The 27,999-nt window shown below is 37.8% G+C and overlaps 1 protein-coding gene across 8 annotated transcripts in view; it reads right to left on the bottom strand.

Annotated features, from left to right (window-relative positions):
• The window catches only part of LOC101050820 (DExD/H-box helicase 60), a 258,453-nt gene that overhangs the window by 216,268 nt on the left and 14,186 nt on the right, over positions 1 to 27,999 (bottom strand). For all 8 annotated transcript variants that reach the window (XM_074397007.1, XM_074397004.1, XM_074397001.1 and 5 more), the window contains 6 exons: positions 25,905 to 26,246; positions 15,876 to 15,992; positions 14,068 to 14,181; positions 10,767 to 10,925; positions 6,940 to 7,081; positions 5,734 to 5,889 (listed from right to left, as the gene is read on the bottom strand). In XM_074397007.1, the coding sequence (XP_074253108.1) occupies positions 5,734 to 5,889; positions 6,940 to 7,081; positions 10,767 to 10,925; positions 14,068 to 14,181; positions 15,876 to 15,992; positions 25,905 to 26,246 (1,030 nt within the window). The remainder of the gene's footprint in view (positions 1 to 5,733; positions 5,890 to 6,939; positions 7,082 to 10,766; positions 10,926 to 14,067; positions 14,182 to 15,875; positions 15,993 to 25,904; positions 26,247 to 27,999) is intronic.

Here is a 27,999-nt window from a genome sequence, read left to right as displayed (position 1 = left end):
CCAAAGGCTTAGAGAAATTGGAAGGTTAGAGTGGATTCATCATGTGAGATCTGCTCACTCAACGCATGAGGGTACAGAGAACACACCTTCCACCACAACTATGAGAAATAAAATTTTAAGGGGGAACCCCAGAATTCCGGAATAGCTCCGTAGCTACTCTACTGTGTAAGTCAGAATTGCAGTGAAAACTGCTACCAGCAAACTGGCATCCTTAAATGCAATAAGGATAATTCCATCCTGGGGTGGCAGGGGCCAAGCAGCAGCACTGAATCACTAAAGATAAGGTAGTCATTGCTACCACAATGGAAGGCAAAGCCAAAGCAGTAATCGGAATAGTCTGATTCACAGAAACCCACAGCATTGGCTAACTGGTCATAGTGTTCCTGGAAAAAAATCAACAGATTGGCATTCCACTAAATTCTAAATTGATCCGTATAAGCGAAAGAATTCTAGGGTGCGTGCACAAATGCCTAACTTAAATTACCAAAGTCGTGGCTCCTTACACAGTTCCTAAACATAAGCCTGTTACAGATCCAGAACGCTTTGATTGAAGGGAAGGCAGAGCCCCTTTAAGAAGGACCCTGCGACACTGCCAAAACTCACACTGCGCGTCTTTCTCCAGTCTTCCTACAAGAGACCGATTGCCATTTATCAGGGCGACTGTCTACTGGAGAAAGGGAAACCATCCAACTTTTCAGGGGATTACTGGATATTGGTTCTGAACTGGCACCGATTCCAGGAGACCCAGAATGTCACTGTGCCCCCAAGCCCCCACCCCCAGTCAGTAAGGGCTTGTGGAGGTCAGGTGACTGATGAAGTCTCTCAAGTTCATCTCACAGTGAGTGTGGTTATTTCACCAGTTTCAGAATGCGTAACTGGAACAGACATACTCAGCAACGAGACAAATCCTCAAGTTGGTCCCCTGACCTGTGGAGCAAGGGTTTATAGAAGCCACTAGAACTGCCTATACTTAGAAAAATCATAAGCCAAAAGTAATACTGCATGCCTGGAGGGTTGGCAGAGATTAATGCCACCGTTAAGGACTTGAACAGTACAGGAGTGGTGATTTTCCTCACACCCACATTCAACTTGACTATTTGGCCCATGCAGAAAGACAGACGGATTCTGGAGATTGCCAGTAGATTCCTGTAAATTTAGCCCTATGATGACTCCAACTGCAGCTGCTGTTCCAAAGATAGTTTTATTGTTTGAGTAAAACGATACAACTCCTGGTACCAGGTATGCAGCTCCCAAGCTGGCAAATGCTTTTTTCTCTACCTGTTAATAAAGACCAACAGCAACAGTTTTCTTTCAGCTGAGAAGGCCAGAAAATATACCTTCACTGTCCTACCCAAGTACACTGTCATAATTTAGACCCCAGGGGATTTTTCTAGAAGAAAATTTTTTTCTTCTACAAAGCATCTCACTGGTCCATCACATAGGTGATATTATACTGCTCAGATCTACTGAATAAGAAGTAGACACTACTTGACATACTGATAAGACATTTGTATGTCAAAAATGGGAAATAAATTCAGCAAAAATTCAGAGACTTTCCATCTGAGCAAAATTTGTTGATGGTGGAAAATGAATGGAACAGAATTTCAAGGATGTTCCACTGCTGCAAAATGTGTAGGAGTCCACTGGTGTGGGGCATATACCCTTTCTTAGGTGAAGGGTGGTTGTTGCATCTGAACCCTCCTATAATAAATTATAATGCCTCGGGGTGGGGGGCTTTGTGAATTTGGTAGGCAACATATTTCTCACTTAGGTGTGCTATTCTGGCTTATTTATCAACTGACCTGAAAAGCTGCTAGTTCTTATTGGAGCCAAGAAAAAGAGAAGGCTCTGCAACATGTCCAGGCTGACATGATTGCAGGTTGATTATACTAGATGGCTTCCCTCTGGATCTAGTGACCTTCCCTGCATGCAGTGCTTCTGCCAAAACCACCATCCTTGGACTTACAGAACCCTCATCCTCTGGGTCTGTGTTCAAGTTCCTCTGTTCTTATCAGAATAGCAGTCATTACATTAGGCCTCACCCTAACTGGAATAACCTTATCTTAACTTGACCCTATTTCGAAGTAAGGTCACATTCACAGGTAGTGGGAATTAGGACTTGAACATGCGCAGTGGCACAATCTCATCTCGCTGCCTCCCGGGTTCAAGTTTCAAGCGATTCTCCTGCCTCAGCCTCCCGAGTAGATAGGACTGCAGGCACCTGCCACTACGCCTGGCTAATTTTTTTGTATTTTTAGTAAAGACAGGGTTTCACCATGTTAGCCAGGATGGTCTCGATCTCCTGACCTCATGATCCACCTGCCTCATCCTTTCAAAGTGCTGGGATTACAGGCGTGAGCCACCGCACCTGGCCCCAGGTTTTTAGACAAAGTTTTGTTCCTTTAACCAGTTGCAAATGAAAGCATCTCCAAATCTATCTATAATCTGTAAGCCCCTGCTTCAAGATATCCTGTCTTTGGGGGCCAGTGTATACCTCCCCTGTATTGATTTATGTCTTTGCCTGTTACTCCTGCCTCCCTGAAATGTGTAAAACCAAACTGTAATCCAACCACCTCAGGGCCACTTCCTCAAGGCTTCTTAGGATTGTCTTTTCCCTAGGCTATAGTCACCAATATTAGCTCAAAATAAACCTCTTTAAAATATATTACAAAGTTTGCTTTTTCCATTAACAGTATGGTTTTTAATTCAGAGCCTCCAGAAGAAACCAATTTTGATTTCAGACATTAACCTCCAGACCTGTAAGAGAATAAACTTCTGGGCAGACACGGTGGCTTACACCTGTAATCCCAGCATTTTGGGAGACCGAGGTGGGTGGATTGCCTGAGTTCAGGAGTTCAAGACCAACCTGGGCAACATGATGAAACCCCGTCTCTACTAAAAATACAAAAAATTAGCCGGGCATGGCAGTGTGCCCAATAATCCCAGCTACTTGGGAGGCTGAGGCAGGAGAATTGCTTGAACCCAGGATGCAGAGGTTGCAGCAAGCCAAGATCACATCATTGCACTCCAGCTTTGGTGACAGGGTGAGACTCTGTCTCAAGAAATAAATAAATAAATAAAATTTAAAAAAGAGAATAAACTTCTGTTGCTGTAAGCCACCAGCTTGTGGTGCCTTGTGACAGCCCTGGAAAAGGTGTACCTCAGGCAAAGAACCATGACCAGCTGAGGGGCTTGCTGAGTGCAAAAGGAGTAGGGAATAAGTCAAAGGAAGAGGAGATGGCCATAAATACCAGCTATGACCATGTGATCAGTTGCAGAAATGAGGACTGGAATAGTTAGGAGTATTTCTTCCTTATTTTGTCTTGAATACGTATATATATTAAGCAGATACTTTTGTTTTCTTCTTTTATCAGTTTATATACAAGGCAGTCATAATAACATGCTTTGTGTCACAGTATTTAGGTTACAGGATATCCAAGCAGAAGAGTGAAAATCGCCCAAGAACTTAGCATTGTGTTTTGAAGGAAGAGTTAACATGTTTTTGGGTGTACACAGGATAGTTGTATCATGTTAAGCACAAGTGTGATTTTGTGAGTGTCTTTATTGGAAGATTAAGTATGGTGTAAGGATATGTATATGAGCGTTCAGATGACAACAGGTAGACTGAAATGGTCAGTTTTAGGTGTCAACCTCATTAGACTACAGTTCCCTATCCAATCAAACAGGAATCTGGATGTTGTTGGAAAGGTATTTGTAGATGGGCTTAAAGGCTAGGATTTATTTGCTTTAAGTAAAGAAGACTGTCCTAATAATCTAGATGAGGGTATATCCAATCATCTCCAAATCCCTGAGTGCAGAACTGAGGTTTTCCTGAAACAGAACAAATTCTACCTGTGGACTGCAGCTTCAGCTCATGCCCCAGAGTTCCAGCCTCCCGTTTCTTAAGACCTGCCCTATAGTCTTCCTTAAGACTTGCCTAGCCAGTCCCTATAATCACGTAAGGCAATTCCCTGCAATAAATCTCTTAATACATGTATCCTACTAGTTCTCTTTATCTGGTAGAAACCTGACTGATACACTTCCCAAATGGGTCTTCAATGCAATGCAACAGTAATCAACATGTCAGCAGCCAATTACAAAATATAAATGAAAATGCAAGGGACTCAGAATAAACTAAACAATCTTCAAAAGAACAAAGTTGAAGCATGTATACTGCCAAAACCAGTTTCTTATAGAATGACCGTAATCAACTTTAATATTGGTTCAAGGATAAACAAGGCTCAAGGATAAACTAATGAAAGAAAATAGACAGTGAAAAAATAATCCCTCTCTCGCACCATACAAAACTAAATTCAAGATTAATCATAGACTTGTGAAATACTCATGACCTATACTTTATAAATGAGCAAAGACTTCAGCAGGCATTTCACAAGAGGATATTCAAATGGCCAATAACAGATGAAAAGTCCAAGAAAATGCAAATTAAAATCACAATGAGCTACCCCTACACCCCATTAGAATGGCAAAATAAAAAAGGCTAGCAATAGACTCGGCATGATGGCATACACCTATAATCCCAGCAGTTTGGGAGGCCAAGGTGGAAAGTTTGCTTGAGGCCAGGAGTTCAAGGATACAGTGAGCTATGTTGGTACCTCCGCACTCCAGCCTGGGCAACAGAGTGAGACTCGGTCTCACAAAAATAAAAAATTTAAAAAAGATTGACAAGGCTGGGAAGCAATTCCAAAATTCTAAAATGCCCATATGGAAGGTGTAAGTTTGACTTGGAACTACCACCTTATAAAATATTTGAACAGTAATTAATAAAGCTGCATTTCTATGTATATACTTGAAGTGAATAAACGCATATATCTACCTAAAGTTATATGTAAGAATATGCATAACAGTTTTACCCTTCAATCACTTCTCATTACTCTTATGATTTCCTACGGCCTTAAGACCCAACAAGTACACCTCCTCAGCGTCATCAGCTTTTCTCCTCTCTGGTCACACTGAACATATCTCAGCTCCTTGGGGCATTTGCAAGTGCTATACGTCCTCTCTGGAAAACCTTCTCCTTTTCCCTTCCCCCAGCTAACCATCACTCATCCTTCAGATCATGAGTCATTTCACTTCTCTTCACTTCTTCAGAGAGGTCAACCTTTCCAGACTGGACTGTGTTTCTTAATCATTAGTTTCCAAACCAATCATTTTACTGCTTATTCAACAATTCAATCGCCAATAGCTAGGAAATGATACAAATGGACAGAATGAAATATATTCAAAGAGACAGTCCACAGCAAAAACTTTTAAGCATAATGGTACATACAACAGGCAGGAATGTCTTGGACATTATACTGAGAGGGAAAAAAATAGAAAGAATATATACTATACTATTCCATTCCAATGAAGTTCAAAGCAGAAAAAACGAAGACATCATACTGACGTCTGTTAAAGAGATGAAAGGAGGGGGAGGAAGGATTGGGAAGTGGCAACAGGAACTCACTTCTGAGGTGCTAGAAATGTCCTCTGTCTTGATCTGGGTGGTTATCACACAGATGTATAGATCTGTGTAAAACTTCACCAGGCTTTACTCTACACCCTGGTTTACTTTAACCACATTATTATATGTATTTTATACCTTGATTAAGAGGTAAACAAGAAAGCACAGTAAAGGCAAATAATTTATACTTGGAATAACTGAATTATTAAGACTTCTACAAGTTGTTCAGGATAAACGTGCTTCGGTTCCACTTTCATGTAGCCATTTAATACCTTGAATGACTGATTCCTTTTGTGTAAGAAAATGTTGTGTTCTTGTTCTCACAGGAAAAGACTTTCCAACATCAAACTCTTTAACCAGCTGTGACACAAAATTCCACAGGTGTTCATAATCCCTCCTAATGGAATCTCCCAAATTCAAATGTGGTTCTGCATAACAATAAAAAATATTAAAATCTTAAAAGTCATACACACACAGCACCTTTTGTGAATAAATCCATAAAGCTCTGGGAAGATTATCAAATATGGAAACTTCAAGTGAGTAACACAGTAGACGTGTATGAACACTCGTCATGACACTATGATAGTAGTTTCTAAAAATCATTTTCTCTTTAAATTTAACAAAGAGCCAGGCACTGTGACATGGGCCTGTGGTTCCATCTACCCGGGAGGCTGAGGTGGGAGGATCGCTTGAGCCCAAGAGTTCAAGACCCTCTGGGGAACGTACCAAGATGCCCTCCCCACCCCCCCCAAAAAATTAACAAAGGAATATCCCCGTTTTAATCATAGTCTTTATTAAATAATGCTAATGATAAATATATAATTATTCCATAAAATAATGAAGAACAACATGCTACATATAAGCTTGCAACTTTAAAAACTAATTATAAACAAGTTTTTAAAGAGTTTATAGAATATGTAGAGGGTGAGAATTTTTTTACAACTAGTAAAATTTGCTGCATTTTACACAGTCAGCTTATTCAAATGTTTGTCATCTAAAAGAATTAAATGCCAGAGGTAAAGAAACTTCAATAATATTCACTTGGGAAAAATATGTTTTGAAACGTCTTATTATTCTCTGACAATGTAAGCCACTCTAGATAAGTTACCCTAAAAAAATTCAAGGGAGGACAAAAATTATGTACGTGCCAAAATGCAGTTTCATTTAGTTTTAAGATAAATGCAAAACATCCTTAAATGTTCAAAAATAATGAAAAGATTACACTAATTACAGTGTTATAAAATATCATTAATCTACCATGTAAATAAAAATATAACTATAAATTACTAATATGTCATAGCTTAAACTCATTTTCAAATGCTATTAAGTGAAGAAAAAAATAAAATATGTAAAAAGTATATATACATACAAATAAATGTTTTCAAGAAACAAAATGTTGCTGTGGTATGTACTGGAAAATTTATAAGGTTTTATATAATTTGTTTATGATATACTGTTAATAAATATTAAGGTATTACCTTGAGTACTTTCAAATTCATAGTGAAAGGCAATATTCTTTAACAATTGCTCATCATGTAAGTCAGAAACATGATTTAAATCCAGATTCCAGGATCCCAAAATGTTTAAGTTGCCTAAAATGAAATGTTCACACCACTTGTTCTGAAAATTAAAGAGAAAACATTAGCAGGGAGTCATGGAATAATTTCGTACTCATGGTTAACCTCCTGTAAGGTAGGTCACAAGAGACATTTCTGGGTGGAATCATAAAGTCGTTACAACCGTGAAGATTACAGATGGCAGTCTATAAGTCCCCAAACTAATGCTTTCCAGTCTTTACTTTTAAAACTGGGAATTGCACCGCTTATCCTAGTACTCATTATTTACCTTATTGTACAGTGTTCCCTTAACGTGGTACTAATGCTAAACCTTTGTCACGCAGGTCCTGGAATCCCAGCCAGACCTGCATGAGTACATTCAAACAGTTGCAAAGTGGTTCCACTCCTCTTACTTTGGGGTCAACACTTACCCCCACTATACCCCTGGTGAGCAGGAAGAAGTTAGAGCAGGCTTTGCCCTTTTTCCATCTTCTTTAGCCAATACCTTAAGATTAAAGTGTTAAAAGGAGGGATTGAAACCACCATTGCAAAATTATGACTGACATGGTGAAAGAGATCTAACCTGACTAATTCCATCTTGCTTCTAACCTCCAAGCTGTCCTTGTTCATTCCTGGGTGTAGGCTGAACTAACTTTGGAAGGAACTTAGTTTATAGTTTATAGTCTGAAGCAAAGATGATAACAGCCCTTTCTCAAAACAAACCCCCTTCATTCTTTAGGCCTAAACCACCTTTGCAGGACTAATAAATTAGTCAAAAGATTAGAAATTACGGTTTGAGAGTCATGCAGTTAGAGGCTACAAGATTCTGTCCCTCCCCAGTATACTTCTCCTTGGGGATAAAGTCACTATTGTAAAACCTAAGCCAGTGCTTGAGATATTTTGCAGACACTGCACTTGATGGATCAGCTGACACCACCCAGATCTATAAATTGGCTCAGCTGATCCTGTGAGCCCCATTCAAGAATTGACTCAGGGCAAGAAGACAGATTCGGCTCCCTAGGATTTCATCCCTGACCTGACCAATCAGCACTCTCAGCTCTCTCACTTCCCCCACCCACCAAGTTGACCTGAAAATATCTGATCTCCAAATGCTCTGGGAGACTGATATGGGTAATAATAAAACTCCGGTCTCCCTCAAAAAAAAAAAAAATAGATTACAGATGAACTAACTCCAAGGAAAAAGTTGCCTCCACTACCTTTATTTTATAACCATCCATTTATTATTGTTTAATATTCCATAAATTTTGTACCCCACCACTCTACTGAAACAGCTCTTAATAATAATTAGCCTTGGCTAGGTACCATGGTTCATACCTAAAATCCCAACACTTTGGGAGGCCAAGGCAGGAGGATTGCTTGCGCCCAGGCATTCAAGACCAGCCTGGGCAACATGGCCAGAATAAAATTAGGTAGGCATGCCTATAGTCCCAGCGATTACAGAGGTTGAGGTGGGAGGATCACTTGAGCCTGGGAAGTTGAGGCTGCAGTGAGCTATGGTCATGCCACAGCACTCCAGCCTGGGCAACAGAGCAAGACCTTATCTCAAAACAATAATTATAATTGGTCTTGACTTTCATGCCATTGAATTAAAGCCACTGAATTTTCTGTCAACATCCTCACATTATCTGCAGAATATGACACTATAAACCACTCCCTTCTTTTTGAAATAACATATTTTCCTAGATTTTCTCCCATCTATCTTCACCAGGCTTTTTCAGTGTCTTTTTCTAATTCTTAAACTTCTACCTGACCAATGAATTCTGGAATATCTCTGGACTCTGAACCAAGATGTCCTCTCATTTTCCCTAGAAAAACATATAACTGGCATGGTGTTCAGAAGCATTCATGGGCTAATGAGTCCCAGATTTTTATTTCCAGTCCAAAGAATATTTAAACTGCCTTCTAGATATTTCCTTTGGAAGTCTCATTGCCACCACCTGAAACTCTGTATTTCCCAAACTGATTATTTTCCTACCCAGAATGTTCTTCTGCAGTGGCAGCATCCACACAGTTGGACTAACCAGAAACCTGAAAGTCATCTTGGACTCTTCCTTCTCCCTTCTGCCTCATAACCTATTCATTACTTAACCTTGACAGTTTCAAAGCCTAAAGAACTCTCGCATCTTCAGCTTCAACTTATTCCTATTGCCACCAACTTTTTAGCCACGTTATCGTTATCACCATGTGTTCACGGGTGGCTTCCTTACCACTATATTTGGATATCTACAATGAGCTCTATGCACTTTAGCCAAAGAACTCTTAAACTAAAATGTCAATTACAGCTGGAAACCCTTCAATCACTTCTCATTACTCTTATGATTTCCTAAGTCCTTAACACAGAGACAACAAGCACTATACTGAATTTTCTTCTACTACCTCCTCAGCTCCATCAGCTTTTCTCCTCTCTGGTCACACTGAACATATCTCAGCTCCTTGGGGCATTCGCAAGTGCTACGTCCTCTCTGGAAAACCTTTTCCTCTTCCCTTTCCCTAGCGAACTATTACTCATCTTTCAGCTCATGAGGCATTTCACTTCTCTTCACTTCTTCAGAAAGGTCAGCCTTTCCAGACTGGGTTATGTCTCTTAATCATTAGTTTCCAAAGCATTCATTAGTTCCTCCTTCATATCCACCTGTGTAATTATTTTACTGCTTATTCAATAATGCAAACTGAAGTTCCATGGAAGAAGAAGAGAGATGAGTCTGCATTTTTCTCCACTCCTTCCCTGGTGCCGATTACAGTGAATATGCACTGAATAAGCATGTCTGGACTGGCTTCCTGACCGATTGGTTTTAAAATGTCTTTGATAACAATTTGACAGTATCTATCGAAAGCCTCAAATTTTCCCTACCTTTTTGCCTAATCATCTCTTTTCCCATTTCAGAATATCTATTCAAAGTAGTTAATTATAAATAAAAGAAAAAGTTTAAACCCAAAATCCCAGCATTTCTGATACAAAAACTTCAAATGATCCTAATGTCCCATTATAGAGGTACGATTAAGTAAACTACAATAAAATCATTCACACATATTTAGTAGCCATCAAAATTATGCTAACCAGCTTGAGTGAATGGATACCCCATTCTCCATGTGATTATTATGCATTGCATGCCTGTATCAAAACATTTCATGCACTCCATAAATATGTACACCCATGTACTCGCAAAAACTAAAAATTAAAAGAATCATGTTAACCAAAAGTGAAAATATTTTACAATAAAATATGTAGTATATATAGCATGATTGCAGCCATAAAAGAAAACCTATGCTCTAGAATAAAAAATGAAAGAAATTAAGCCAAAATATTAACAGTTAATAGCATTAATTTGGGCAGTGGGAAAGTACATATTATTAATTTTTCTTCAATTGTTAACTTTCCTTTAATATATTTTTATTATAAACAGAAAAATTCAGAAATGCTTTTCCTGAGTTTCTCTGCAAAGAGTATACAATGTCAATCAATTTTCTGTGATTGATTATACAAAAAGAAGATCTCATCAGAGATAGGAAGGAAAAAAAGGAAGGCTCTCATGATTCTACAAAACAGATAAACAGATATATTATGGTGTTCCTCATTACACTACCAAAAATAGAAATTGTTGAAAATAAGACCTAATTGATGTATCAGCTAATTAGATCTGGCAATATTCCAGTATAACTCCAGTTTTAAAGGTGATCATGGTTTTCACTTCCCACATTGAAACAAAAAATAAACAAAGTATGTTTACCATTTTTAAGAAAGAATCACTGGCCCTATTCCAAGAGGATGTGATGACTCGAGAACAAGCTCTCTGTGAAAGGGGTAAGCGGAGCTGAAAAGCCACACAGAGGCAATGCAGTCTGCAGAAATCTTCCACCTCCTGCAGGGATAGGTGATTATGGCGCACCTGCATACAATAAAGGAGATGAGAACGTCACACTGTGAAATGGCATTGAAATAGGCACTCCATGATGATACACTTCCTCAAAGTCTTACATTTACATTTTTGAGAAAGTCCCCTTCTGCATACACAAACTTGGCTGCATTGACACAGCAGTGGAGGGGAAGGAGGGAGGGAAGACTGCAAGTCTCCCAGTTCACATAATGCATTTCTTAGGATTTTCAGGGAAGCCAAACTTTATGTGAGTTGACAGAAAAGGAAGTCCCTGATCCAGAAGTCTGAGCACTGGCAGAGCCCCATGTAAAATGCTCTGGCATTTCAGAGAGTTAAGAGTAATAACCACAAACCCACGGCATGTTCAGGGTGAGAAATCCAGGATGGCAATATATCTGTAAAACATACTGAATGAGAAAACAGGGAAGGAAACGGACCAGTTTCACCTCCTGTGGCAGACACTTCACAACTATTTTCAAATATATGAAGGGTTATCACATGGAAAGTAAAGAAAACAATTTGGGTATCTTCATAGAGCAAAATTAGGGGTAACTGAAATTACAAGGAGATTGACTTGGGTTCAGTATGTTCATTTTTAAAAATTAGAACCACTAAAAACATCGTGCATGGTCATGTGAAAATATTTTTCCAAAGACAACAGGCAAACAGAGTGAGAGACAGTCAAATGAGATAGTGGTCCCTATCCATCTCTAAATCATATAAGAAGGAAGCAAATTAGTAAATACGAACTTTTGGGAGACACCAACTTTTTTTTTTTTTTTTTTTTTGAGACAGAGTCTCGCTCTGTTGCCAGGCACCAGGCTGAAGTGCAGTGGCACGATCTCAGCTCACCGCAACCTCTGCCTCCTGGGTTCAAGCAATAATTCTCCTGCCTCAGCCTCCTGAGTAGCTGGGACTACAGGCACATGCCACCATGCCCAGCTAACTTTTGTATTTTTAGTAGAGACAGTGTTTCACCCTGTTGGCCAGGACGGTCTCGATCTCTTGACCTCGTGATCCGCCTGCCTCGGCCTCCCAAAGTGCTGGGATTATAGGTGTGAGCCACCATGCGCGGCTGAGAAACCAACTTTTAAACGCAGAAACCTATAACCTGTGCTATTCACACTTCCACTCACAGCACATTCTTCAGCATAGCAATAAAAGTAAATATGTTAAGGTAATTATCATTTTTAAGTGTGCCCTTAAAATTCTGATAATCATGCTGAAAGAATATAAAGTTTTTAAATTCTTCATTTTTTAGAGTGAATCTTCAAAAATTAAAGTATTCAAAGTCACAATTTTAGAGAAATCTACATAATTAAGATTTACTGTATGACATATTAAATTAAAATATTGAAGTGTTGTATCTCCTACATTGAAAAGACTACTGCACAATAATTCAGGATCTGGGCTCTGAAAACCGTGTGACTTCAGTCAAGACACTACATGAGTCAGTTCTCCTATATGTAAAAAACCGGGATAGTAACAGTACACTTTCTCATGGGGTTTCTGGAAAAACTAAATGAGGTCAGACATGTAAAATATCTAGAACATCACCAATACATAGTAAGCTGTGTTACCTATTATTATTAATATTACCTATTATTATCATACCTATTACATTACCTATTATTAACACCTATTATTAGATAGTCTTCATAACATCGCAGTTCTGTAGTTTGAAAGCAGCTATTAGCACACGTTAGACAATAACAATCTTAGCAGAGGGAATTAATAAATGTTTTGTCAGTCAAAATAAAATCAAAGATGTAAAATTCAAACTAAGGAACGAATCAAGAAGGAAGAAGCACAAAAAGCTCACCGCTCTCTCCATTCTCCATGGTGCTCCTGAAGCGTTAACATCTTTTTTTTTTTTTTTTTTTTTTTTTTAGCAACTAGAAGGACATTGTTGTCATTTGCTGGGATGGAGAAGTTTGGGGAGTTTGGGTCCAGAAATCCTAAATTTGAGAGGTCTATGACAAATCCAAGTGGAAATGTTGAGTTCGTAGTTGAGACTAGAGGTCTGAAACTTTTCTAGTTATTTCAAAGGGACATTAAAATTGCCTTTCAAGATATGTGTGATCAAGAGGTGTAGATATCCTATTTCTTCTCTCTGCCCAAATATGTTTATTTTTGGCATAACATATTGCCATATGCAAAATAAATACTTTGTGAAAACATGCTGACAGATTTAAGAAATGGACAGTTTTCTCCTACAGAATACTAATTCCTTGAGCCTTGTACAGGCATATTTTTCCTTTTTCTTTCTTTTCTTTCTCTTTTCTTTTTTTTTTTCTCTCTCTCTCTTTCTTTCATGGCTGTTTGATTTAGGAACAGAATTTTTCAGCCTGAAACACACAGATATTTAGAGTGCATACAAACTTCATGTGCGTGTGTGTGTGCGTGTGTGTGTGCGTGTGTGTGTGTGCGTGTGTGTGTGTGCGTGTGTGTACTTATGGACATGCATATAATAGAGTGGAAAATCCATGTTCCTCACAAGATTCCTAAAGGGCCCTATATGCCAAAACGATTTTAAAAATTCAGAATCTCTCTATTCTCAGTGATACTAATAAACAATAACAGAACTATTCTTTAAATACGTGACTTAACAGAGCAGAATCACTGCAAGCTGTGGCGCCAGCCATCCTAGTCAAAATCCAGGCTGCCTTTTACCATGTGATTCCAAGTAGGTTAGGGAAGTCTCAGTCTCAAAGTCTTGAATCCACAGGAAAGAGTGATAATCACTATACCAAAAAGTTGCTGGGAGATTACAGGGTATTAGGTACACAAAGAGACTGAAACATAGGGTATAGTGGGGTCCTCCTCCAATTTGTTTCTTTTCTTTTTCCTCACTTTCTCTGTTTATTAGGAGAACTGGGCTAAAGAACTACTAAGTGAAACACCAGAGAAAACGGACTGTACATGGAATTTTAAGAAAAACACTAAATTATGTAACATAATATTTTCTTATCTATATAGATTCTAATTTTCCTCTGCTTTTTGGTATTTAATGCACATAAATTGGTGGGGGAAGGTGGTAAATTCCTAATGAAGAAAATGGCAGTGAAGAATCTGATGCTACCCAGTGAAGTGACACCAGTTATACTTCATGAATGACAGCTTTCTGCTGGGCAGTTGTGTGTCTTTTACTTACTAAGATGCGGTGGTACGTTCTTAAGGACAGTGAACATGAGGTGACACAGAGAACACGCCGGATGTCCGATCCTTCTGGCCACAGATGCTGAAGCAGAAACAGAGTCCTACACGCCTTTCAAGAAAGAAAATTTCTTCAAATGCCAAATTATTTAGAAATATTATTTTACTCATAAGTGCTCTTGCTTGTAAGAAACACATTGTATAGATTTAACTAAACAGAACTTTAAATGTTTATGTTTAAAAATGTATGATCATTTTAATGGTCAAAAATTGAAAATTAATTACAATCAATATGCCAGAGAAATATGAAAGCCAAAATATGTAAAGAAATTAAATAACTCAATCAGACATGAAAATTTAGTAAAACATGAACAAACGATTCACAAAGGAGAAAACAGATTATTAATAAAAATAAAACCATTCAATTTTACTAAAAATCAGAGAAGTACATGTTAGAACAATAATTAGATATCTTGTTATAAATGTCAAAATATCAAAATTTTTAAAATAATACCACACAACATTGAAAATTGTGTGGTGAGTCAACTATCTTATAGTTTAAAGATGAAAGTACAGGTAGGTATAGAATTTCTGCAAAGCTCTTTGACAATATCCATCAAGATCATTAAATATGTTGATACCTTATGATCCAGTTTTGAATTTCTGGGAATTTAGAATAGAGTAATAATAATCCAATATGTGTACAAAAATATTATACATCAAAATGTTCAATATAACATTATTTATAACAGCCAAAATTTTGCAGTAATTTAAATGTCTAACATTAAGAAAATGTAATGCACTCATTAAATATTATATTTATGAAAAATTCTTAATGACAAGAAAATACACAATAATCTTAATGAAATGTATACTAAAAATATATATACAGTCTGGGCATGGTGGATCACAGCTGTAATCCCAAAACTTTGGGAGGCCAAGGTAGGAGGATCACTTGAGCCCAGGAGTTCAAGACCAGCCTGGGTAATAAAATGAGACATCATCTCTACATAAAATAAAAAATTAGGCAGGCATGGTGGCACATGCCTGAGGGTCCAGCTACTCAGGAAGCTGAGGTGGGGGGATCACTTGAGCCTGGGAGGTCAAGGCTGCAATGACCCATGACTGTGCCACTGCACTCCAGACTAGGCAACAGAGTGAGACCTTGTCTCAAAAATAAAAAGGAAACACAAAAACATATATGTATGTGTGTCTATATACATATACATATATAGACACACACAAAAAAACCACAATATGTCCTCAACTACATAAAAATATATGTTAAAATTCTAAGTAGAATTATGAATATTCTTACTACTTTTCTTTTTTTTCCAAACTTTCTTCTGCAACCACATTTACTATTTGAGAATCAGAAAGAAAGAAAAAAAGAGGTGCTTAGTAATCCATCATGATAAACAGGATTATAAAGCATAGTTTCATAAGATAATCAGAAAGTTAGATTTCAGAAAGTTAATTTCTTGTTTTGACTATTTATATGGCAAATGATGTCTCAGAGCCCTCCTCAATTGGAATAATAAAAAATAAACATTACATTTGCATTAAGTACTACAAATTACTAGTTTTCCAGAGTCTGTGTTAAAATATGGCTCCCAGAAATGAACATAAAATTACATATGCCATCTGATCAAGGTAGGAGCATGACATTCTGAGATTCAGATAGTATACATGTATTAAGCAGATCTATGGCATCGTTTAGTCTGGTCTAAGGACTGAACTAATCATAACTTGGTTCTCACTTATCAAATTCTATCAAATTTTTTAAAGAAATAAAAATTTTAATACCTCTTCCATCATATCATTCCATTTCAACCGTTCAAAATAAGGTGCTAATGCTGAAACCCTTCTTTCTTCCAAGTGTTGTATGACACTTTTATATGCACTCTGAATCATTGTTTCATTCTGTAAAAGGGAGAAACCATGTCAAATACATTAAATAAAGTGTTACCTGACTATAAAAAATGAGACACTTCATGCAAATCAAAACCATAATGAGATACCATCTCATGCCAGTCAGAATGGTGATCATTAAAAAGTCAAGAAACAACAGATGCTGGTGAGATTGCAGAGAAATAGGAATGCTTTTACACTGTTATTGGGGATGTAAATTAGGTCAACCATTATGGAAAACAGTGTGGCAATTCCTCAAAGATTTAGAACCAGAAATACCATGTGACCCAGCAATCCTATTACTGGGTATATGCCCAAATAAATATAAATCATTCTGTTATAAAGATACGTGCATAAGTATATTCACTGCAGCATTACTCACAATAGCAAAAACATGAAATCGACCCAAATGCCCATCAATCATAGATTGGATAAAGACAAGTGTGGTATATATACCCATGGAATACTATGCAACCGTAAAAAGGAACAACATCATGTCCTTGGAGTAACATGGATGGAACTTGATGCCATTCTCCTCGGCAAACTGTCAGAGGAACAGAAAACCAAACACCACATGTTCTCGTTTATAAGTGGGAGCTGAACAATAAGAACACATGGACACAGGGAGGAGCAACACACTGGGGCCTGTGGGGGTGGCGGTGGAAGAGAGAGCACTTTGAAAATTCTACAGGATAAATAGCTAATGCATGTAGGGCTTAATACCCAGGTGATGGATTGATAGGTGTAGCGAACCACAAAGCCACACATTTACCTATGTAACAAACCTGCACATCTGCACATGTATCCCAGAACTTAAAGTTAAATTACAATTTTTTTAAATGAGACATTTGAATTCTACATGTGTTATAATGTATACTAGTAAAATTACTCTGTTGTGTCTTTAGGACAATTTTTCTTAAGCTCTGATAAACATGTATATTTCCTGTTTGCAAATTAATTTTTATTTCAGAATATGATGAACTGTCTTGATATTATGGGGTGTTCAAAAATATAGAAAATTAGAGAAAGTAGTATGAACCCCTCATCCTGAACAATTAACAACATATAATACATCCATAATATTTATTGAGACTAATTTAAACAGTCCAAAAGGGGTGAGAAAAATAACCTTCTTTTAGGAAAATACTTATAGATAATGAATTACGAAATAATTTTACAGAAAATAAAAGCATCAGTTTAAAAAGAAAAGAAGGCCAGGCATGGTGGCTCATGCCTGTAATCCCAGCACTTTGGGAAGCTGAGGCAGGGACATCACTTAATCCCAGGAGTTTGAAACCAGCCTCGGCAACATAGCAAGAAGACAGACCCCAATTCTATTAAAAATAAATATATAAATACAGTTATTCTTAAGAAAAAACAAAACAAGATACTAGTATTGCATTTTTAAGTGAGACTCTAGTATTTCTCAGGCAAAATAGAGACTTACTGGTAGTAATATCTGTTCTCAATATGAAAATGAAGTCTAGAGGCCAGGCACAGTGGCTTATGCCTATAATTCCAGCATTTTAGGATGCCAAAGCAGGCAGATTACCTGAGGTCAGGAGTTTAAGATCAGCCTGGGCAACATCATGAAATGCCATCTCTACTAAGAATACAAAAATTAGCCAGGAACGGTGGCAAGCACCTGTAACCCCAGCAACATGGGAAGCCAAGGTAGGCAGGAGAATTGCTGAACCCAGGAGGTGGAGGTTGCAGTGAGCTGAGATCATGCCACTGCACTCCAGCCTAGGCAACAGAGCAAGACTCTATCTTAAAAAAAAAAAAAAAAAAAAAAAAAGCTGGGAAAATTTCAATGACAGGATAAAAGTAAAGCAAATAACTAATCTAATGAAGTCTAAAGTTCTAAAAAAAAAAAACTGAGAAATAATTTAATGACAGAATAAAAGTAAAGCAAATAACTAATCTAAAAGCATGACAAACATCTGTATGTCTTAATTACCATGAAGGATGTTTCTCAAAACATGATAAATTTTAGTTGGTTTTTATTGCCATACTGTACATTTAGAAGGCAATCTTCCAACCAAAACAAAAAATGAGGAGTCACAATTTCAAAGGGCAGAGATTTGCTACAAAAACTAAAAATATGAATTAGATTGAAAGATTATTTTTGATGAACTATTGAATGGCATGCATCATCAGAATGCATTTCAAAATGTGAAAACCAGAACAAGACTAGATTCACTCATAAGATTAATAATATATTTTTTGACTCACAAGTTTCAGAACATAAATACTGCATGAACCTAATGTAGAAAGTAAAAAGTTCAAAGTTTCCCTTCTTGTTAAAGAATAATAATAATAAATGTTAGAAATAATAGTTTGTTTTAAAGACTAACTTTCAGGAATAGATCCAAGATGGCCGAATAGGAACAGCTCTGGATTGCAGTTCCCAGCAAAAATGCAGAGGGTGATTAATCACTGCATTTCAAAACAAATTTTTACTGCCCACAGACCAGGAGATTCCTAGGCAGAAAAGTGCCATGAGTCCCCAGCGCTGCTGTTTCAGCCAGCGCAATATGGGTGCCATTTCAACTGGCGACTGTAACACCTAGGAGACAGAGTTGCCCATTCAACTGAAAAAAAGGGGACTGAAACAGGCAGCCAGGTGATCTGGCTCAGCCAGTCTCACCCACACAAAGACCATCAATCTGAAATGCTCTGGAATGAGAGTTTTACTGCAACTACAGCTGGACCTGGGATGATCCAGCTCTGTGGGAGGAAGGGCGTCCACCATTACCGAGGAAGTCCACCATTAACAAGGCAATCCGCCGTTACCAAGGCAATCTGCCATTACCAAGGCAATCCGTCATTACGGAGACAATCCACCATTACTGTGGCAGACTGCCATTACTGAGGCAGACCACCATTACCGAGGCAGTTCTAACTATACTCTATAAACAAGAGGTTCACACAGCAGCTAGGCAGAGCCCACGGCAGCTCAGCAACACCTCTGCTGGCAGACTGTGATTAGGCTACCTCCTCGCTGGGCAGTGCATCTCTGAAAAAAGGCAGCAGCACATCAGGAACTTATAAATAAAGCCCCACCTTCCCAGGACAGAGAACGTGGGGAAAAAAGGCAGTTATGAGTTCTGCTGCAGCAGACTTATACGTACCTGCCCAGCAACTCTAAACAGAACAATGGAGCTCATAGCTCAGCACCTGAAATCCTAGAAGGGATAGACTGTCTCCTCAAGCATCTCCCCAACTCCCATATATTTAGAGACACCTCATAAAAGGGAGCTCAGGCTGACATTTGGTGGGTATCCTTCTGGGACAAAGATACCAGAAGAAGAAACTGGTAGCAACCCTTACTGTTCTGCAGTCGCTGCAGGTGATCCCCAGGCAAGCAGGGTCTGGAGTGGACCTCCAGCAGTCCTACATCAGAGGGGCCTGACTGTTAGAAGGAAAACTAAGAAACAGAAAGAAATAACTTCATTATCAACAAAAAAGACATCCACTCAGAGAATCCATCTGAAAAATCACCAACTATAAAGACCACCGGTAGATAAATCCACAAAGATGGGAAGAAACCAGCACAAAAAGGATGAAAACACCCAAAACCAGAACACGTCTCTTCCTCCAAGGGATCCCAGCTCCTCACCGGCAAGGGAAAAAGGATGGATGGAGAATGAGTCTGATGAACTGACAGAAACAGGCGTCAGAAGGTGGGTAATAACAAACATCTCGGAGCTAAAAGAACATGTTCTAACCCAATGAAAAGAAACTAAGAACCTTGAAAAAAGGTTTGATGAAATGGGAACAAGAATAAACAGCTTAGAGAGGAATACAAATCAATTGATGGAGCTGAAAAACACGACATGAGAACTTCACAAAGTATACACAAGTTTTAATAGCCAAATCAACCAAGCAGAAGAAAGGACATCAGAGATTGAAGATCAACTCAGTGAAATAAAATGAGAAGGCAAGATTAGAGAAAAAAGTAAAAAAAAAAAAAAAATGAACAAAGCCTCCAAGAAATATGGGATTAAGTGAAAAGACCTAATCTATGTTTGATAGGCGTATCTAAATGTGATGGAGAGAATGAATCCAAGTGGGAAACACTCTTCAGGATATTATCAAGGAAAACTTCCCCAACCTAGCAAGGCAGGCCAATATTCAAGTCCAGGAAATACAGAGAACACCACAAAGATATTCCTCAAGAAGAGCAACCCCAAGGCACATAATCACCAGGTTCTCCGGGGTTGAAATGAAGGAAAAAATGCTAAGGGCAGCCAGAGAGAAAGGTCAGGTTACCCACAAAAGGAAGCCCATCAGACTCACAGTGAATCTTGGCAGAAACCCTACAAGCCAGAAGAGAGTGGGGGCCAATATTCAACATCCTTAAAGAAAAGAACTTTCAACCCAGAATTTCATATCCAGCCAAACTAAGCTTCATAAGCAAAGGAGAAATACAATCCTTTATGAACAAGCAATTACTCAGAGATTTCATCACCACCAGGCCTGCTTTAGAAGAGCTCCTGAAAGAAGCACTAAACATAGAAAGGAACAACTAGTACCAGCCACTCCAAAAGCAGTGACAAAACGAAGAAACTGCACAACTAACGGGGAAAACAACCAGCTAGCGTCAAAATGGCTGGATCAAATTCACACATAACAATATTAACCTTAAATGTAAATGGGCTAAATGTCCCAATCAAAGGCACAGACTGGCAAATTGGATAAAAAGTCAAAACCCATCTCACATGCAAGGATACACATAGGCTCAAAATAAAGGGATGGAGGAAGATTTACCAAGCAAATGGAGAGCAAACAAATGCAGTAGTTGCAATCCTAGTCTCTGATGAAATAGACTTTAAACCAACAAAGATCAAAAGAGGCAAAGAAGGGCATTACATAATGGTAAAATGATCAATGCAACAAGAAGAGCTAACCATCCTAAATATATACACACCTAATACAGGAGCACCCAGATACATAAAGCAAGTTCTTAATGACCTACAAAGAGACTTAGACTCCCACACAATAATAATGGGAGACTTTAACACTCCACTGTCAATATTAGACAGATCAATGAGACAGAAAAATAACAAGAATATCCAGGACTTGAACTCACCTGGTCCAAGCAAACCTAATAGACATTTACAGAACTCTCCACCCCAAATCCAGAGAATATACATTTTTCTTAGCACCACATCACACATACTCTAAAATTGACCACATAATTGGGAGTAAATTGCCCAAAGTAATTTATAGATTCAACGCTAGCCCCATCAAGCTACCTATGACCCTGGTACCAAAACAGAGATATAGACCAATGGAGCAGAACAGAGGCTTCAGAGTCAATGCCACACATCTACAACCATCTGATCTTTGACAAGCATGACAAAAACAAGCAATGTGGAAATGATGTTGGGAAAACTGGCTAGCTATGTGCAGAAAGCAGAAACTGGACCCCTTTCTGACACCTTACAATAAAATTAACTCCAGATTGATTAAAGACTTAAACATAAGACCTAACACCATCAAAACCCTAGAAAAAAACCCAGGCAAAACTATTCAGAACATAGGCATAGGCAAGGATTTCATGACTAAAACACTAAAAGCAATGGCAACAAAAGTCAAAATAGACAAATGGGATCTAATTAAACTCCAGAGCTTCTGCACAGCAAAAGAAACAATCATTAGAGTGAACCAGCAACCAACAGAATGGGAAAAAAATTTTGCAATCTACCCATCTGACAAAGGACTTATATCCAGAATCTACGAAGAACTAAAACAGGTTTACTAGAAACAAACAAACAAACCCATTCAAAAGTGGGTGAAGGATATGAATACTTTTCAAAAGAAGACATATAGGAGGCCAACAAACATATGAAAAAATGCTCATCACCACTGGTCATTAGAGAAATGCAAATCAAAACTACATTAAGATATTATCTCACACCAGTTAGAATGGCAGTCATTAAAAAATCTGGAGACAACAGATGCTGGAGAGGATGTAGAGAAATAGGACCACTTTTACACTGTTGGTGGGAGTGTAAATTAGTTCGACCATTGTGGAAGACAGTGTGGCAATTCCTCAAGGACCTAGAAATAGAAATTCCATTTGTCCCAGCAATCCCATTACTGGGTATATATCCAAAGGACTATAAATCATTCTATTATAAAGACACATGCACATGTAGGTTCATTGCAGCACTGTTTACAATAGCAAAGACCTGGAACCAACCAAAATGCCCATCGATAACAGACTGGACAGGGAAAATGCAGCATATATACACATGGAATACTATGCAGCCATAAAAAATGAGTTCGTGTCCTTTGTAGGCACATGGATGAAACTGGAAACCATCATTCTCAGCAAACTGACACAAGAACAGAAAATCAAACACCATATGTTCTCACTCATAGGCGGGTGTTGAACAAGGAGAAGACATGGACACAGAGGGCAGAGAGTTGCAAACTGAGGTCTGTTGTGGGGGGACTAGGGGACTAGGGGAGGGACAGTGGGGGGTCAGTAGTTGGGGAGGGATAACATGGGGAGAAATGCCAGATATAGGTGATGGAGATGGAGGCAGAAAACCACATTGCCATGTATGTACATATGCAACAATCCTGCATGTATTCCAGAATCTAAAGTGCAATAAAATATAAATACATATTTTAAAAAAGAAAGAAAACAAATTGATAGAGGTCTCTTGCAACCTGCTGAGCATAATAGCTCTGGATTTTAATTATCCTTTCTAAAACAAATGGAAGACAGAATGCATACATCTTAAAAGAAAGATCTGTTGATTTAATGCAAATTTTGATCAGTGTTTCTAGAAAGTTATTGGCATTTTTATTCATTTTATATTTACACTGCTGATCAGTGCCTGGCACAAACAGAATCTTATAGAATCTTGAGTCTAATTTGTTTTGAAGGCCTGGCAATGCATTGTTATCTTTTCTGGGGAGAATGACAAAATTCAGTCCTTTACTTTAACAGACATTATTATGAAGGCCCTGGAAAAACACATGGTCATTTTCAATTAAAAATGAGTAAAAGAGAGACTCTAAATCAAAAATTTGTGCCAATGTTCACCTTTAATAACATTATGAAATCTCACAAAAACGTAACTAAAATTTAACCAAATTTGAGCAAACTTAGAGAAAAGGCATGAGTAAGGATGTTTGCTGCAAAACGTATGATTTTCTCTGGATGGTGCTCAGGCTTTAGCTAAGCCACACTGTGACGTAACCATGACCTGTGCAAGGTCCACGTCTCCCTTCCTTATAAATCTATGTCCAAATGAAAAAGAGAGAAGAATGAAATGTGATAAGGCACCATTTTGTGCCGGAAAAAATATAAGTATTGCTTTAGAGCAATGCACACCTTTGCACTCTGTCTGCAACTTCATTACATTCTTATGGCATGGATATTTTCAATTTATAAATGTTATATATGTAGTATAAATTCATTTATACTGTAAATACTCTGATACAGATACTAGGGATGGTATCTCCAGATATGAGTTTGTTATGGTGCACATACCTCTCCCAAAAAAGTGCAAAAGCACACAACTTAAAGTCCTCAAACTGATATATACATTTACACTTGTGTGTGAGAAAAATCTTACCTCTAGAGCATTTGTGGTTAGAAAGTCAAAACTTGCCAGAACAAAACTCAGTCTTCAGAATCTTCTTCCCTCATCATAGGATCATAGCATTTCATCTGGCCTTCTTAAATCTAAGTCTTTAAAACAATTATGTTTTCTTCTTTCTCTCTGTTTTTCCTAATAGTTGGAGCTTATATGACTTCTAAGTATCTCTTATATCTACATGTAAACATTAAATGACTTTCTACTGACTATATTGTTATAGACAAAAATTATTTTCACAATCCTGTGTATATAAGTATCTCCTACATCTACATGTAAATATTAAATGACTTTCTACTGACTATATTGTTATATTATAGATAATTATCTCCTATATCTACATGTAAACATTAAATGACTTTCTCCTGACAAAAAAGACTAACTTTCTTCATAGCCTTCTTGCTTTTTGCTAATCACTCCTTGTTAAGCCCTATCCTACGTAGCTGTTAGACACAAGGGAGTAAGTACATTCTATGTCCTTGTACTTTAACCAAGATATCTGTGCTGGACGTGCTCACAGGCATGTCCCAGCTCACAGCCTATGCCCCTTCCTTATTTGGACTTCCTCCTTTCCCTTTTCTCCATTGCCTGTACTATATAGAAAAGTTTTAAGTGGTTAGTCAATTGGGTTCAGTTTAGATTGTGAGATGTGGCCCCAACCAATGGAGATCAGGCACAGCAGTAAGGACCCAATGCATAAGGAATAAATATGTCTGCCTTTCCTTTGTTCATTGTACTCTCGAGGCAAGATGGCTAACAGGAACACCCTTTCTGCAGAAAGTAAAATTGTCTTGCTGAGAAAACATTTTGTCTGAAAGCTAATTTTTCCTTGCAGTACCTGGGAACAAGCATTCTGTCTCTAACACCTAATGCCAGATATACTAAAATAGTGAACTTATCATAAAATTGGAATTCTAAAATGCTTTGAAAATTCTACAGACTTCATTAGTTTATGTTAAAGAATGAAATTATCTCATTACTTCCTTTGTCAATCTTCATGTCTTTCTCATTAAGAGTCCTTTTTCCATGTTTGCTATCATTTCACTGCCTACATTCAACATATGCACCTCTAAACACACGGATTTTCAGTTAAATGCATTTCTCGCTTTCCAAGATCTAGGCAGCAGGACACCCTATGGCTAAATACATAGAAGCTAAAGACATACTCCTTTGTTGAATCCACTGTCAACCTTTTATTAATAAAGGAAAATCACTTCTCTACTTATAACACTCTAACAAAAAAAAGTCTGGATTTTCCAATCAATAATTCTCTCATTCTCTTCAGACACCACTGGGTGCCATACAACGGAATACCATTCTGATACTAACCACCCTGAGTTAACACAGGCCTCACAGGGTAAGGACTCAGTCCAACAAGACTGCCTCCCACTTCAGACGTGAAGCACAAGTGCTAGGCTTCACATGCTGATGGACCAGCTACAAATCCGGGGTTCCCTCCTCACATTTGGTAATTTGCTAACATAGTTCACAGAACTCAAGGAAACTGGTTTGCTTACTATTACCAGTTTATCATGAAGGATACAATTGTGGAACAGCCAGATGGAACAGATGCACAGGGCAAGGTATGGGGAGAGGGGCAGGTGGCTGCAGTAACTTCCTGGGTGTACTGCCCCTGCCAGACCTTCCCAACCTGGGAGTTCAACAAACCTTACTGTTCAAGAGTTTTTATAGAGTTTAATATCTAGCCTCTCTTACTCCCCTTCCCAGAGGTTGGTGGTTGGGACTGAAACTTCAAGCCTCTGATGGCTTGGTCCTTTTGGTGACCAGCCCAATGCTGAGGCTATCCAGGGCCCCCACCCTAGGTCACCTCATTAGGAAAAATTCAGATGTGATCAAAAGCAGCACTTAGAAATAACAAAAGACATTATTATTACTCAAGAAATTCCAATTTTAGGAGCTCTGTGACAGCAACTAGGGATAGAGTTATATTTCTTCTTATACCACAAGTAAGTACTTAACATGAGCAAATTACTTCAATACTCCAAGTATGCTTTTATGGATGAGGTGATAATACCATGATTAGATGTGAATAGATAGAGATAATAATGCACAAACCTTATAGGAGTATCCTGAGAACTAAGAGAAATTTAGGAAAAGGAATTGGTATAGTGCTTAATGAATGTCTATCATCATCATTGTTACCATTATTAAATGTATTACCTCTTCTGAGACTGCCTATCATAGGTTCCACTAAGAAGACAGAAAGAATATTGAGTTAAAGATTTTGAGAATTAAAACAAACAATCAGGACAAAAAAATTATAGTTATTAATGTCAATTACCTTCTTCAAAAAAGTTTGGTTTCTCTCTGTGCTTTCCATAATATGTGCATAAAGTCTGAGAGTATCAGATTCATGCCCTGAAGAAAGCACAACATTGACTTTCATTCCCCAGGAATGTATGATTAAGAAGTTAAAAAGGTACGTTTGTAAATCACTCAGGCCTTCCTCTGAAACTATCAGAAAATATGGGTAATGCTGTTCCAAGAATAACTTCCAATCTTGTGATAAGCATCCAGAAAACTCCGTTTGCACATCAATGTTGGTGTTGTGTTGAAGGTGGAGAATTAAAGCAGTTCTCAATGAAAGAAATTCAGGAAAATCAAAATATGCACATTCAGCATCCTGTGGTGAGAAAGAAAAATATGTCATTTTTGAAATCTTCCTTTGGTGATTTGTTAATTCTGTTGCTTACAGCACAAAGCCATATAGAATCAAACCCATGTGATCTAATTGTTTTTCTCAAGGGCCTTAAACTTGACTCATTTCACAACTGTATGCCACAAGTCAAAATGTGGATTACATAGACTCCTCTCCTTTATTTGAGCAGGCATATGTTATTACTTCACTTCTAATTCTTTTACTCTCTATGTTTAAATAGGGATCAAAGTAGCAAGTGGATAGATATATTCCACCTGAATTGAGAAGCTGATGTGGATCACTATTAGCAGATATGTTCCAGGTGATGCATGTCCTCCTTAAACAATGTAAATCTTTTCTTAGCAAATCAAAATTTCAATTTTTCAAATTTACAAGAAAAAAAAACCCATTTAAAAGTGGGCAAAGGACATGAACAGACACTTTTCAAAAGAAGAAATACATGCCACCAATAAGCATATTAACAACGCTCAACATCCCTGATCATTAGAGAAATGCAAATCAAAACCACAAAGAGAAACCATCTGCCAGTCAGAATGGCTATTATTAAAAAGCAAAAAACAACAGATGCTGATGAGGTTGCAGAGAAAACGGAATGCTTAACACTATTGGTGGGAGTATAAATTAGTTCAACCATTGTGGAAAACTGGAAATTCCTGACAAATCTACCATTCAACTCAGCAATCCCATTACTGCTTCATCATAAAGACATGCATGTTCACTGCAGCACTATTCACAATAGCAAAGACATGAAATCAAACTAAATCATCGATGATAGACTGGACAAAGAAAATGTGGTATATACACATCATGGAATACTATGCATCCATAAAAAAGGAGATCGTGTCCTTTGCAGATACATGGATGAAGCTGGAGGCTATTATCCTTAGCAAACAAATGCAGAAAGAGAAACCAAAAACCACGTGCTCTCACTGAGAAGTCGGAGCTAAATAATGAGAACATATCAACACAGAGAGGGGAACAACAGACACTGGGGTCTGCACAGTGCAGGGTGAAAGGTAGGAGGAGGGAGAGGATCAGGAAAAATAACTATTGGGCACTAAGCTTAATATCTAGGTGAAGAAATAATCTGTACAACAAACACCCATAACACAAGCTTACCTATATAACAAACCTGCACATGTACCCCTGAACTTAAAATAAAAGATTTTAAAAATTGGGTTTTTTAAATCATTTTTTTATTGACAATCTAGTCTATTAGACTGTCAGTATTTAAGAAGAACCCTGACTTTTCTATATGTATCGATCAAAACACTGCTTTTACTTTTGATGGTGCCAAAACTAATCCCCACCTGCAAAAAAAAAAAAAAATCCTATGTAAAAAGATTGAACAAATATAGACTAGAATTCTTAGCAGTAAAACAACAATTGCCTCTAGGAGTAGGATAAGGGAATGGGCTCATAATATACTTTTGTATTTGGGTTGAGATTTGTTAAAATTTGAAGCCATTCAATCCGTAATTTTTAAAAAACATAGTATAATACACTGTTGAGGATATTTATATAGATCAATTCAAATAAAGATAGTGCCTCTATTGAATTTGCCATTCTACTGGAATGTAAATTAAATTTCGTCTCAGTTTTGATCCTAAAGTGCTTCCTGGAATTTAAGGATAAAAATTCAGGGAGCAAAAAAAGATTGTTGAGAGAAGTTTCCTCCTACCTCATGTTCCTAGGTGTCCTTAAAATAAGTATCTAC

The sequence above is a fragment of the Saimiri boliviensis genome, chromosome 3, assembly GCF_048565385.1.
Source record: "Saimiri boliviensis isolate mSaiBol1 chromosome 3, mSaiBol1.pri, whole genome shotgun sequence".
Taxonomy (NCBI): Eukaryota; Metazoa; Chordata; class Mammalia; order Primates; family Cebidae; genus Saimiri; species Saimiri boliviensis.
This window is presented reverse-complemented; position numbering and strand designations above follow the sequence as displayed.